The 15,181-nt window shown below is 41.3% G+C and overlaps 1 protein-coding gene across 1 annotated transcript in view; it reads right to left on the bottom strand.

Annotated features, from left to right (window-relative positions):
* Window positions 1–15,181, bottom strand: part of LOC148543160 (solute carrier family 22 member 3-like) — a 397,488-nt gene that overhangs the window by 77,615 nt on the left and 304,692 nt on the right. The window contains exon 7 of the mRNA XM_088451782.1: window positions 2,455–2,669. Within this exon, the coding sequence (XP_088307908.1) occupies window positions 2,455–2,669 (215 nt within the window). The remainder of the gene's footprint in view (window positions 1–2,454; window positions 2,670–15,181) is intronic.

Genomic DNA, 15,181 nt, shown 5'->3' with positions numbered 1-15,181 from the left:
TCACTTACCTGAAACTCCCGCTCCTGGTCCCGCCGCTAACAAACTCCCGCTTCTGCTCCTTCCGGCCGTTTTGCATGGGAGAGACGTCATTACTCATGACGTCTCTCCCATTACCCACTGCGGGAGCCGGAAGATGGCTCCCGCAGTGGGAGCAGCAGCAGCCGCTGAGAGTCTGACAGACTCTCAGCGGCTGCTGATTACAGCAAACACACAGCTGCTGTCTCCGGCGGCTGTGTGTTTGTGCTGTGTAGCGCTGACCGAACTCCGTCCGGTCAGCGCTACACTTCACTCGAGTATAAGCCGAGGGAGTACTTTTTCAGCACAAAAAATGTGCTGAAAAACTCGGCTTATACTCGAGTATATACGGTAACCAATAGAGTGAGCATATGGGACTACCTCTATTGCACTTCACTAGTGTTTCAAAGTAATTTATTACATGGGTATTTGTAAATGTACTTATTCGTATCAAATGGGTTTGGATTATTAGATCGGACGCGTCTTTTCGACCATTAAATAGTCGACCACGTTAGTACGACATGGAGTTTAGATAAACAAAGTATAGATCAACAGTAACAATAATCAGACAGTAATATAGACGAACGGGACATTAGATCAATATGTAATATATCGAATTTGTAAGATCGAAAGGTATATAAGGGCGACACAACGTAGATCGACAACTAATAGACAATGTAATATCGGGCAGTAATAAGAGGTTGGCGTTTCCAAGTTCGAAACCAAATAGGTATACAGTTAATAGATCGACAGTTAATAGATCGACACCACACAAACAGACATAGCTGTCAATCTATTTGATTTCGATCTGTTAGCAGATCGACAGCTAACAGATCGACCGCTAACAGATCGACACGTTATAGTTAAGATAATAAAAAATGGTATACCCTTCCTAAATGCTGCCTGCTACTAGCGCATCCCCCAGCCACTACTTTTAAATGTGGCACTGCAAGTCCCAGCCATCGATGCAAGCGCTCCTGGCAATGCTAGTCCCAATGTACACCTTGCAGGCATTGTCCCTGCAGTGCACCCCTTCATTACCACCACCCCCCCCCTCTGCTCCCCGCTATTCCTGGTCGCCTAAATTTATGTTCACTACCCCGGGAACCCGTCGACTTCTAGAAGCTGCCCGCTAGGGCCTTGTCCCCAATTGCTGGGCACCACCATGCTCTGCAGTGCACGCCTTCATTACCACCCCCTCTCTGCTCCTCACTATTCCTAGTTGCCTAAACTTAGGAGCACTTGCATGGATGGCTGGGACTTGCAGTGCCATATTTAAAAAGAAGGGGGGTGGTAATGATGGGGTGCACTGCAGAGCATGGTGGTGCCCTGAAATTGGGGACATGGCCTGCAAGGCTTTGGGGCTGGCATTGCCAGAAGCGCTTGCATGGATGGCTGGGACTTGCAGTGCCACGTCGCTAGCGTGCTGCATCTAGGAAGAGTATTACATTTTTGTATTATTTAAACTATAACGTGTCAATGTCTTAACCATGTGTTGATCTTCTGTCTGTCGATCTTGTCTCTGTCGATCTATTATGGGTTGATCTATTAGGGGTCGATCTATTAGGCATCGTTCTAATAGGGGTCGATCTAATAGGGGTCATTCTAATAGAGGTCGATCCATTAACTGTCTAGCTCTTTTGTTTCGATGTGTTATAACGTCTGACTTGTGCGTTGCCTATCTTTCATATGTCGATCTATATGTTGTTTACCTATTTAGTGCAGATGAGTTATTATGTCTATAATTGGTTTTGTCGATCTTCGTATTGTCGGTACACAGTGTTTCGATCATGTATTGTGTCGGACACATGTCAGTGTCGATCTTGTGAGTGCCATCCTTCAGGTGTGGTCGATCTATTAGTTGTCGAGCTGCTTGTCCTGTCGATGTAAATGGGGTCGATGTAGGGTGGTCGATGCATTTATTGTCGATCTATGTTCGGTCGACCACACAACCGGATACCTATCAAATGTGGCAGCATGGTACAAAAATGCAAAAGAAATCCTATTGAAGGACAAATCCCAATTTCTCTAAGCCCTTTGCAGGTAAGAAGAGACTATACAGCCAAACACAAATTAGGGAATGCCACAGTAAATGCTCACTATACACCTTATAATTCTCATTTACGGTATGAGAAAAATGCAACTGCAGTGACGTCAGCCTTCATTTAACTAGGAATATCTTGATCCACCAGGTCTTCCAATAAGAAAATGCACAAATTCCCATATAAATAGGTGCATTAGCACATATACCAGAGGTTCCCAAATGTGGTCCTCAAGGCACCCCAAAAGTTCAGGTTTTAGAGATATCCATGAACTGTTGTGGTGACTTGAGGACCACGTATGGGAACCTCTGGCATTAACTGCGGAAAATTATTAAACATTTTTAAATGACACAATGACATTTATTTCAACATGTGATTCTTGCTTTTAAGTTTATACCTTTTGATATGGCGGCAGTTATTAAGCACGCAACACCTGCGCCAGCATTGCTCAGTGCAAATGGAAGCTTCCTCCCAACTCGATCAATGGAGAGTAGAATAATGACAGCGGCTGGTAATTCCACCACCGCAGAGATAAAAAAGTCTGTATACAGACTCCCGGACACAATCCCTAGCCGCATAACAAGTCCTTGGTAGATGACTGCACTTGTAAACCTGCAAAAAAAATGACAATTATCTTGAAAAAAACCCACTAAGATATAACATAAGTGCAATAACATGACCACCTAACGACATGAACTCTCTCCAAAATAAATAAAAGCGATGTATTGGAGGGCTCGTATCAATATGCAAACAGATAGGCAAAAGCCAATGGAAATTATCTTTTTTCAGGGTGGATCTCAGTTATGCTGAGCAAATGTCAATTCCATGGTTACCTTCCAGTCTTATTAGGATTTATTGTGACATTTGTACAGAGCACCTTTCTTAACACCTAACATTTTTGTACTAACCTTTTCTTTTACATTACACTTTTATGTTATTCTCCAAAATAATGCGGAGTGCATGGAAATTGGAACTCATTGTATTACAGGTAGCTCATTTGTGGATTTGAAGTTGTTTTCAACATTGCTTGAAGTATACCTATAAATGTGCAACAGAAGGCACAAAAAGCATCCAAATAAAGGAATAAGACCTGAATTTCCATTAGCTCTGTGAAAGTCTCTTGGTTCTGTTCCTACCTTTCTGAAAGCTCCTGCAGGGGTCTATTTACTAAGCAGTGTTAGGAGACAGAGTGAAAAGTGATAAGGAAGTGATAAGATGCCAGCCAATCAGCTCCCACCTGCCATCTCACAGGCTGTGTTTGAAAAATTACAGTGGGGAGCTGATTGGTTGGCACCTTATCACTTCCTTATCACTTTTCACTCTGTCTCCTAACACTGCTTAGTAAATAGACCCCTCATCCTCCCCTCTACTCCCTCTTTTAGGGTTCCGCAAGGCTCTGTTCTGGGCCCCTGCTCTTCTCTCTATAAACTTATTCTCTTGGTGAATGCATACACTGCTTTTGGTCTAAAATACTACATTTACATGGATGACACACAAATATACATCTCATTGCCTGACCTTCCTCCTGCTTTTTCTATCTCACATTTCTAACTGCCTCTCTGTCATGTCCACCTAAATGTCTCAGTGCTACCTCAAACTTAACATGGACAAACATAAACTCATCACCTCCCTGGTAAACCTACCTTACCACACAAGACCAAGAGTTACTACTCTTCCACTAGTTCCATTCACACTTGACAATTTCTCACTCTAACCTGTTCGCCAAACCAGGTGCTTCGGTATCACACTCATCTGTATCAGCCCCCTCCAAAATAAAACATTCCTCTCCCTGTCCTACCACCACCTCTTTTGCAATATTGTCAAAATACGCCGGTTCCTGTTACAAAATGTCATCAAAATCCTGATTTAATGCAATCTCCTGCTAGTTGGCCTTCACTACTACTTGCTACTCCCCCTTAAAATCTATCCTAAATACTGCAGCAAATTCAATATTTATTTTTGCCTCTCCACCTCCACTACACCACTGTGTAAACTCCTCCACTGGTTCTCCATCTCCACCTGTATCCAATTCAAACTTCTCATCCTCGCTTTCGAAGCCCTCACTAGCTCATCCCTTATACACTACCCTTCTTGCCCTCTCTGATCTTACTCTGATCTAGGTCTCTCCTCCCCTATATTTACAACCTCACGTGCTGCTTTGATCTGTGGAACTTCATAAATTGCTCTTCTTTGAAGTTCACTGCTATCAAAAAAACCTCTTCACCAATGCCTAGCTTTGGTCCACCTTATGTATCTGCCAACACTCCACCCATTTACCCCTGTCACTCCAACTCCTCCCGTCTACCTTTGTTCTCTCCCACTAGACTATAAGCTCTCATGAGCAGTGTACTCTGAATCTCTGATAAATTATTTACCAATGATTACAAATATTTTATATTAATATGTTATTGATTGGTGTATTCATTCATTTACAGCTTTATAATATAAAGCAAATACCGGTTTATATTTATGATAAGGAGGCATCCATTTCTTAAATTATAAAGATGTAGCCATAATTTAGTTTTATCCTTAATGCTACACTTGCAATGCGTGGTTTTTATTACATGTAAAAATGCATATAAACTGCACTGAATTAATGCAAGCATTTACCATTTATTTTTTCAGCCAGTATGTAAATATTTAAATTAATTATTATTTCAAGTTCCGGTAATACTTTTTATCCACCTATAGCAGTCATTAAATCCAAATATATAAGTCATATTATATAAAAGTTTCCAGTGACATTTGTAACTATACAGTATTTGCAAATGTCACAGAAAATATTTAATAAAATATGGAATAAAATTTAAATAAAATATAGTATTGTATTTTTCCTTTGCAGAGAAGATCTCCTGTCTGTAACTATAAAAAATACCTTGGAATAAACAAAGGAGAACATGAGTAAACTAAGAATTAGCAGGTATCATAATAACAGGCCCACTCTGCTGTTAGTGCTGAGCTATAGACAATTAGTGGAGTATTTATCAAAGCTTGGAGAGAGATAAAATTGTGAGCGATAACGTACCAAACAATCAACATCTAACTTGCATTTTACAGGCTGTGTTTGAAAAATAACAATTAGAAGCTAATTGGTTGGTAAATTATCTCTCACAATTTTATCTCCCTCCAAAATGTAATAAATACCCAGGGGTCTATTCATTAACACATAAAAATGGAGTTCTATCTAATTACCGGAGGAATTCATAATTCCTCCTCTCCATAACTATCTATTCCGAAAAGCAGTAATTTCTGCGATGACAGCTTTTCGGGAAATAGATAGTTTTCCCTCTCTACATTAACTTACCGCAGCTGGAATCAGTGCTGCGCATGCGTTGTTACATTCGTAAACCCAGCGCATGCGCAGCACTATTTAGAGCTGCGGTAATATTGTGTACCCCCCCCCAACCCCCACCGCTCACCTCTCCCCCCCCCCTGTCCTGCACTTACCTGTCCGACAGCAGCCTCCGGCTCCGTCCTGCTGGTCTGACACATGGTCTCCCAGCACACCACAGTACAGATTAGAAAAAAAAAAAGTTTTTTTTTTCTACTCTTTATTGTGTTCTGCTGGGAGACCACGTGTCCGACCAGCCTCCGGAGCCAGAGGACGCACCAGAGCGCCGGAGGGAGACACCGGGGGACTTGCACACGCTGACACAGGTAAGTTTCACCAGCTATTCGCCACCTCACAGTGGCGGATAGCACCTCCATCAAATTCCGAAAATACATCATTTTCGGAATTTGATGAATACCATAATTTCCATATCCCCATACTAATGTATGGGGAGTGTGGAAATTAACGCAGGGGAACTTAACCAGGAGATATCAGTAATATCTCCTGCGTTAAGATACTTCATGAATACTAAAATAACGTTATTTAAGGAAAATGTCTTTAAAAACATTAATTTAGTGTTGATGAATAGGCCCCCCAATGTCCAATAATTGTCATGAATATCCGATCATTTAAGAGGATATATTCTGTAACAGAACATTTGAACTATGTAACACCCTTAACTTTTTAATTAAACATATTCCCGACATTTTATTAATTAGAAAAAAAATTATTATTATGAATACAGACCTAACTCAATTTAGCCACTGTTGGTGTGATCAACGTATAAGACATAATACTGCAATATGATAGCATTGAGGTTATAAGGACTATCTAGTAGGTACGGTAGAGATCCAGATATCAGTATTTGTGTGTATTTTTAGATATTGTTTTACAATTCTAGTCGCTTTGACAAATGATTTCACCAGTAGCTGAATCAGCAACAAGACCCAATTGTGGCTTAAGCAGGGTGAAGCAGGTGCGAAACCCCCAGAGACAATGGAGACACCCGCCTCCGGGCTCCTCCATCTACAGCATGAACATCAGAGTGATCAGAGTTTGACTGCCAATCTTCCACTGTAGCACAGCAGCAGTGCAACCGCTCCTGCATTGATCAACTTTGTCCTGGGAGCCCCGCTACCACTCACAATAGGGGACAGGAAGGCTCCCGCCCGATCCCGTTCAGCCTACGCTGCAGCAAGAAATGGCACACTCACTGCTGCTGATGGACTGTGAGCTGGGACCTGAGCCCCTATCCCAGGGACCCCCGGTACAGAGAGCTCAGATGGCACCCGCTGGTGATGGCTGAATCACAGCAAATGGTATATGCTGGTATATGGTATACTGGTATATGCTGCTGCTGCAGAGTCGGTTGAAACTCGGTGAGTCAATCTGACCCTGACCCACTGGCTGTTGTCATACAGCGTACCTGGAGCCCTGACAAGCCACTGAAGGGCTCCTAACCCTGTTATCCAGCTGAGAGCGCTGCATGTTCAGAAAGGTCCCCTGGGCTGCTGTAGAGCATTTAGGATGATCTTCATTTTACAATCAAGATTACTCATCCTCCTCCACAGCGAAGCCGCTTCACATGATACTTACCTGAGCTTGTCACACAGTGAACTTACACATAAAGGGGAGAGACTTTTTACCAGCGACCAGTACCTTACCCCAGCCCTCCTTGTGTTATTTTCGTTGAGACTATTGTTATTCAGTACGTTCCTATTTCCCAATGTAACACAAATTGCCGAATATATCAGACCCACTGATGCTCAACTAATGGAACTAGATTTTGTTGGTTTCCCTATATTATAATAAACCTATTTGATACATTTCCTAATGTACTATACATCTGTTTACTACCCAAATGCTTATCTAAATTATAGATTTTTTACACATATATATTACACACACAAAAAAAAAAAAATATATATATATATATATAGTATACACATATATATTACACATACATGTATATATATATACATATAACACATATTACACATACATATATAACACATATTACACATACATATAATATATATATATATATATATATATATGCACACACACATATATATATATATATATATATATATATATATATATATATATATATATAAAACACATGTATATATATATTATAAATTGATTTTCATGTTACAACTTAAATATCATCAGGTATCTACCAATAGGTAGTGTATCATGCTCTCTAAAAGGGGATGATTTTTTTCGTGGCCATTTTCTATTATATACAGTACTCCACTGGTATATATGTTGAGGATTTTCTCCTCTACATAATGTTATTTTTAATACACTGTCTTTTATATATAATTGAGTTTCTCTCTATTAATAGTTTGCACTATTTAAGTATATTCATGTTAGTTGAACTATTTTAATTCTATATTTTGTCATCTTTCATTAGATTAAATATATGTTTGGTAGTATGTTTATATGTGTAGTATAAGGGTTTTGTCACTTGCCGACCTCCTAGAGTGCTGTTACCTCTGGGGATATAATTAGTGATATCTTTTGTCTAATTGAGTCCGTCATACTTATGTGAAGATTAGATGTCCTTATGTGGTATAATAATTATTTTTATATGGATTTTTTGCCCTGACTATTGCCAGTAACTAGGTGGATCCTGAGATCCTTTGATTAGTTAGTCACTGTAGACATACAGTCAGGTGACATTTGGATTTGGAATCAGTTGCTGTCTCATCTGTCCATAGGATGTTGTTCCAGAACTGTAACGGCTTTTTTAGATGTTGTTTGGCAAACTCTAATCTGGTCTTCCTGTTTTTGAGGCTCACCAATGGTATATATCTTGTAGTGAACCCTCTATATTCACTCTTGTGAAGTCTTCTCTTGTTTGCTGACTTTGACACATATACACGTACCTCCTGGAGAGTGTTCTTTATTTGGCCAACTGTTGTGAAGGGGTTTTTCTTCACCAGGGAAATAATTCTTCTGTCATCCACCACAGTTGTTTTCCGTGGTCTTCCGGGTCTTTTGGTGTTGCTGAGCTGTCCAGTGTGTTCTTTCTTTTTAAGAATGTTCCAAACAGTTGATTTGGCCACACCTAATGTTTTTGCTATCTCTCTGATGGGTTTGTTTTGATTTTCAGCCTAATGATGGCTTGCTTCACTGATAGTGACAGCTCTTTGATCTCATATTGAGAGTCGAGAGCAACTGATTCCAAATGCAAATGTCACACCTAGAATTAACTCCAGACCTTTTACCTGCTTAATTGATAATGAAATAACGAGGGAATAGCCCACACCTGTCCATGAAATAGCTTTTGAGTTGATAGTCCCATTACTTTTGGCCCCTTAAAAAGTGGGAGGCACATATAGAAACCGTTGTAATTTCTACACCGTTCACCTGATTTGGATGTAATTACCCTCAAATTAAATCTGAAAGTCTGCAGTTAAAGCACATCTTGTTTGTTTCGTTTCAAAGCCATGGTGGTGGTGAATAGAGGCCAAAATATGAAAATTCTGTCAATGTCCCAATATTTATGCACCTGACTGTATATACTATAAATTGCTTTTCATGTTACAACTTAAATATCATCAGGTATCTACCAATGGGTAGTGTATCATGCTCTCTAAAAGGGGATGTAGTCAGGATGCCGGAGGATGGAAATCCGGCCGCCGATATCCCGACACCGGAATCCCAGGGTGCCTATCAGCCGAGATTTTCAACAGTCAGGCTTCCGGCGTCGGTATTTCATACCCAACCCCTCTAAAAGAACTACTGTCACTTATGAGTGGTAGAGCACTCAGCTAAGGTACCCAAGTAGTTGTGCCAATTGTTAGCATAAGACCTCCTTCACTAATCATCTGCCACACTGTATAGTAATTGCTGGTCTGTTTAGAATTAAAAAAAACAATAGGGTTACATACTCTAGGGATTGGTTAACCTTGTCTAGGGCAATGGTTCCCAAAGAATTGTGAATCCAAGCACCCTAGAGTATTAGCATTTTTTACAGCACCCCTAGGCCAAAAATTATTAAATTAAGTAAATTGTGCTTACATGTCATGTTTATGTTCAGCTATTGGTGGTGGACAGGCTTGTGGTTCTAATTGTCCACATATGTTATATTGCCCATAACACTGACTATAAAATGTGATTTTGTACTGACCCACCAGCTTGCGGCACCCCTGAATGTACCCTGCTGCACCCCAGGGGGCCACAGCACCCAGTTTGGAAACAACTGGTCTAAGGTTTAATGTGGATTAAGCTTATTTTACAGATTGTGCCTGTACAATATGCTCATCTTCTGTCCAGCAAGAGTGCCAAGTGTCGCTCATTGCAGGGTACCTTGCATTTCTTGAGGACTAGAGGTTAATTCCTCTGACATACAGTCTAGGCCAGGGCATATGTAGAACTTGCTATGGCTGAATCCACACCACCGCTGGTATGAAGATGGGCATAAAAGGTGGCACTGCCACTCCAACATTAGCTCTCAACTAGACAGTTATGATGACGACTCTATTGGACTTATGGGTTGATCTCACAGATTGCTTGCATTGCAGAAGTCTACATGGGCTTGTCCACTTTGTCAGTTTACCAGAATCAGGGGTCATTGTACTGGGCCTCTACCAAGCGGGTAGAGGAAAAGAAGATAGTGGATTAACTGCCAGGACAGTGCAATGTGTGAGCGGTGACCATAGCTCCTTTGAGACAAGGTTATATGGTAGGTTTGGTATGGTGACTCACTGGTACTTGTTCCCATAAATTGTTATAATGTGGTGTTGTGTTTTGACAATAAGGTGGTTTACTTAACCAACAAATTGCCTAGATGAGATCATACATAATATGAGTGCTAAGGGGTATGCTCCACTAGCAAATAAGGATACCTATAGTGTAGGTGCAGATGTGTCCTTCGTCATTGTTGCTGCAGTTGCGTTAAACATCCCTTCTAGTCGTACCTAGTCCTGTGTGAGTTTACTTATGCAGAGTGTCTTTTTGTGTGTCTTAAGCTGGGTACACACGTAAAAATTTTCTGTCCAACCATCCAACTAGTTAATTGGTTGGAATGAAAATCTGGTAAGGTATGAAAGCAAATGACAGTCAGCAATTTGCTCCCAAATGCCGGAAAATGGACAAAAACTGTTGTTTGAACAAATTGTTAGATCAAACATTTAACAAACTTGTCTAAACGTCCATTTTCATCTGTTTTCTGGCATTTGGGAGCAAATTGCTGACTGTCATTTGCTTTCATACCTTACCAGATTTTCATTCCAACCAATCAACTAGTTGGATGGTTGGACAGAAAATATTTACGTGTGTACCCAGCCTTAGATGCACAAGCAGACTTTGCTGATTAAAATGATATGCAAAAAAGATCCACGGCGCGGACGAGTCACACAGGGACAGACGGCTTTCATGCTCCCTGTGTAATGCAACTCATAATGCAGGGAGTAAGAGATGAGGAAGGAAATATCTGTAAACTAGCAAGCATGCTATCCCTATAAATTAATTTGTAAAACCAGTACGCATAGGTTTCTATGGGGATTGCAAAATTGGCAAATATATCAAATGCCAAATTTATTCTGTAATGATTGCCTGCACATGCATAGCAGCTCTGCCAGTTCTGAAACTGAAGGTAAAGTAATTGCCTAAACCATTCCTTTAGTTTTTATCCTTTGCAAGCATGGGCTCTTATCGGAGCCCGTTTCCCTGCTTGAAAATAGTGATAAATTGACCCAACAAATAGGAGTCTATTTACTAAGCAGTGTTAGGCGACAGAGTGAAAAGTCATAAGAAAGTGATAAGGTGCCAGCCAATCAGCTCCCAACTGTCATCTCGCAGGCTGTGTTTGAAAAATGACAGTTGGGAGCTCATTGGCTGGCACCTTATCACTTTTCACTCTGTCTCCTAACACTGCTTAGTAAATAGCCCCATAATTTCTTATATACATGACATATGGCAATAATATTTAGATTTATCATGGCTAAAACATAAAAGGTGATAAACAACACTATTAGAAAATGCATGCTTCTAAAATAGGTTCTTTGCGTCAGAGAATATACAAGGGGCATTTTCTGGTGGGTCCAGAGTCATTCTCTCTCCAGTTTTGCCCCCCCCTCAGAGGCGCTAGAGATAGGGCCTTAGTTTATACTGTGAAAGGACACTTTTCAGTTGTACTTTTGCAGTATAGCTCATTTTCAGATGTGTCCACATACACCTATCCTTAAATTTTGCCAAATAGCTCCTTTGATGTATGTGGTAGGGATACCAAATATGGTTGCTGGAAGCCATATTGTTGTGTGATTTTATAAATGTATAAAGGTAATAGATATCTGGGTATATCTGTGTAAGACATTAGGTAGTGTTTTTAGTTATATACATCTGTGTTCAGCAGTTCATTTATGTGCAATATAAGTGGCTGTGTCAGGAAAGGTTAGCAATGCCCAAAGTTCACTGTTTAATCCCAAGAGCAAATAGTGGGCCTGATTCAGAGTCGCTCGTAAGCGGCCGCTCGTTCGCTCCGAGCGATGTTCACACATCTGCGCATGCATATGGGTCGTAATGCGCATGCGCCAACCAGTCAGTGCGATTGGAAATCAAGCGCTCGCAAAATAGCGAGTGCCTGCTAATTTGAGTGACAGGATGAGGCGTTTGAGGGTGGTAACAGGGGAAGGTGCTTGAAAATGGGGAGTGGAGATCCGAACGCAGGCGTGCCAAACGGTCAAAACGGGCGTTTTAAGGGTGTGCATAATTAACAAAGCAGCTTCATCGACCATGTCACTTGGTTGTTTCTTAGCCTGAACTGTTCGCATGATTGTGGTAGGAAAATCCTACCACAAGCACTGCGAGCAGTTCAGACGCCTTTCGATGTACTCGATTAATCAAATAAATAGCGGAGATGACGTAGGATGCGAACGGCCAGGGGGCGTCTTTACAAAATAGCGAGCGTATGTTTCGTTTGCTCGCTTAGACATAGAGACGTCAACAGACCGCAAAGAGCGAGCTCTCAATTTAAATAGCCGGCCCCTTTTTCAGAAGGAGCGAGGGCAAATAGCGTCCGGCTCTGAATCAGGCCCAGTGTCCCATTGTGGCCAGACATTACTAAGCCTCTAGCAATAGTGTCTTATTGTGTCCAGAGATGTGGCCATACATTTGTAAGCATCCGTCAATAGTATCTTACCTTCAGTTTAACTGAGTACACGTCATAAATAGTCCTATGTCTACAACATGTCCAACTTTCATATTTGAGGCAGCAATGACCCCTACTGTCTGTTCTTTCCTCTTTCTTTTACTTAATATTTCCAAATGACCTTTGTACTTGTTAAATGCTTATGCATACGTTGCCTTCTTATATAAGAGGTAACCTGTCAGTATACAGATAGCCTTCTGTCTATGCTTGATGCATGAGATCCTAGCTCCAAGGTGTTGAAGGAAGAGACTCTTGGGAAGAATGAAGCCATCTATGTTTATGTAGATCTAAAAGCAAGTTAAGTATTCTTTCCTTTACTTTGTAATAAATGTCTTTTTTAACATACATTAATAGTGTGGCTTGATTAACTCTTTGTATCTAAGAATCGTACTCTCGTTCCAGATGTACAACGGGCATTGTGACTTAAATACACCAAACATCCTCCCAGAGACCTTTCACAAACTACTACTGTATGCATCTTATTCGCAATCACTAATGCAACAAAAGTTCAATGCACAGGTACCCTGACTACAGCTGCGGGCATTTAATGTAGCTTCTGTGTGCTATTCAGTTGCTAATCTGGGTAAAAAGGCAAAACACGGGATTGGATACGAGTGAGCTGCACCACGCCTCGCCCTACACAACCGTATGCTTGATCTGCGATCCATTCAATTAGCTGTGAGTCCGGGCAAGTAAGTGTGGCTATATGTCACACATATATCTCAGAACTCGCAGATTTTTGTACAAATATCCATGAGGCTGGGGTGAGCTTGGACTGCGTGGTGGCATTTCCACGCCATTACAACAGCAACTCACTCCCCTTACAGTTAATTGAATTGACCCCTATAATTGAATTTATATACGGCATAAGACACAAATTTCAGGAACAAATACATACGTTTGGGAACTGCTGCCCATGGTGGAGCATCTAAGTCACCTCAGGCATCTTGTGCCGTATGGGGCAAAAAAGGATAGATAGCAATTCCAATGCTTGAGTACTATTTCCCACATTTTGGTCTTAATTCACTAATAGTTTACTAAATTGTAAATAGTTTAGTATATACTTAGGATTAGTATTTGTTGTCTCAAAGGAATTGGTATAAAGTAGCAGATTAAACATAAGGATGCATATAAGAGTGATTTCAGTCACACACAGAGGTGGGAGAAAAAGACAAAAAGCTGTGTACCTGGACAGACCATGCAGCAATGCAAGAGGTGAAAGATATTTTTCGTTTTGCATGTAGCCCACAAACACTGGGCAGATTTATTCTTACACTGCAATTTAGATTTGGGTTTGGACACGACCTAGTCAGAATCTAAATCTCTCTGCACATTGTAAATCTGCCCCATCTGCAGTACAACATGGTTTGTCCAGGTGCAGAGTTACAGTTACTTGCTCTTTTTTACTTTACTCCACCCTCAGAATCAGGCCGTAGTTATACTTAACCTGCTATACCAATTACTTTGCAACAAAAAATAGTAATCCTAAACACAGTGCTTGGCACACCATTAGTGAATTAAGATGCAAAATGAATTAGCAAAGTTCCTGAACCGCTAAACAGTGCTATTTGGCATAGGTTTGCACACTGGCCTCCTCCTCTTTTCATACGGGATGCAGTCAGGAAGCCGGCGGTCACAATGCCGACCGCCGGCTTCCCAACTGTCAAATCCCGGCAAGGTACTAATGACAGGCATTGAAATCCTGACGCCTGTCATTAGAACTACGCCGGGAGCCCAACACCCGGCATACCGATCGAAGGTAAGCCGGGCGCGGACGGCCGCGCGGGGGGAGGGGTATGTTAGGGGCTCCCGGGGGGGACTTAGGGTTAGGCAGCACCTCGGGAGGGTTAGTGTTAGGCTGCGGGGAAGGGGGGGTTAGGTTTAGGCACTTGGGGGGGGAGTTAGGGTTAGGCACCATGGTATAGAACTGACACCAGGCTACCTGACTGGGCAGACCAGTCAGTCTGTGGAGATAAACAAACTACTCTCCTACCTGGGATTCTCACATGGAGCAGTGCGAATATGAGATTTTATTTTCACAGCAAAGTTATTGAAACAATACTATGGAGCGTAGAAGTGTATTTGGTTCTCATCCCACACTTTTATAATGGGAGTCATTTTATGTCTTCCTGTTGAGGCTTAATAAAAAAGTGTATTTCTAGATACACTTGAAAAAATGTGATAAAGAGTTTCATACAGGCAAAAAGGGACACCAGTAACCCAAAAATACTGAGATCTCCTAACTCTCTGGATTTATTAAATAGAGCAGTATTTACAGGGACAACAAAAAATAAGAGTTATGGTATAACATACCTTTGATAACTCTTTTTATTCGAGGTCCATAGGTTCCACAGGAACTACCTTGGGTTTATGTGGTTTGGAGGAAACCAGGCACCAAACGGTTAATGTTATCTGGACCCAGGATGCCCTGGGTCCTCCCCCATCAGTGTTAAGGAGAAGCAGATCCAACTGAAGCCATGGTCCATTGGGGAGGGTGCCCTGTGGCCCTATGGACCTCAAACATAAAGAGTTATCAATAGGTATGTTATACCATAATGCTTATTTTCTTCTTCAGGAGCCATAGGGTCCACAGGAACAACCTTAGGGATGTTCTAAAGCAGTACCCTTAAG

The sequence above is a fragment of the Taudactylus pleione genome, unplaced genomic scaffold (assembly GCF_031769625.1).
Source record: "Taudactylus pleione unplaced genomic scaffold, aTauple2 ptg000006l, whole genome shotgun sequence".
Classification (NCBI taxonomy): Eukaryota; Metazoa; Chordata; class Amphibia; order Anura; family Myobatrachidae; genus Taudactylus; species Taudactylus pleione.
Note: the sequence above shows the minus strand (reverse complement) of the source record. Positions and strands in the feature narration are given on the sequence as shown.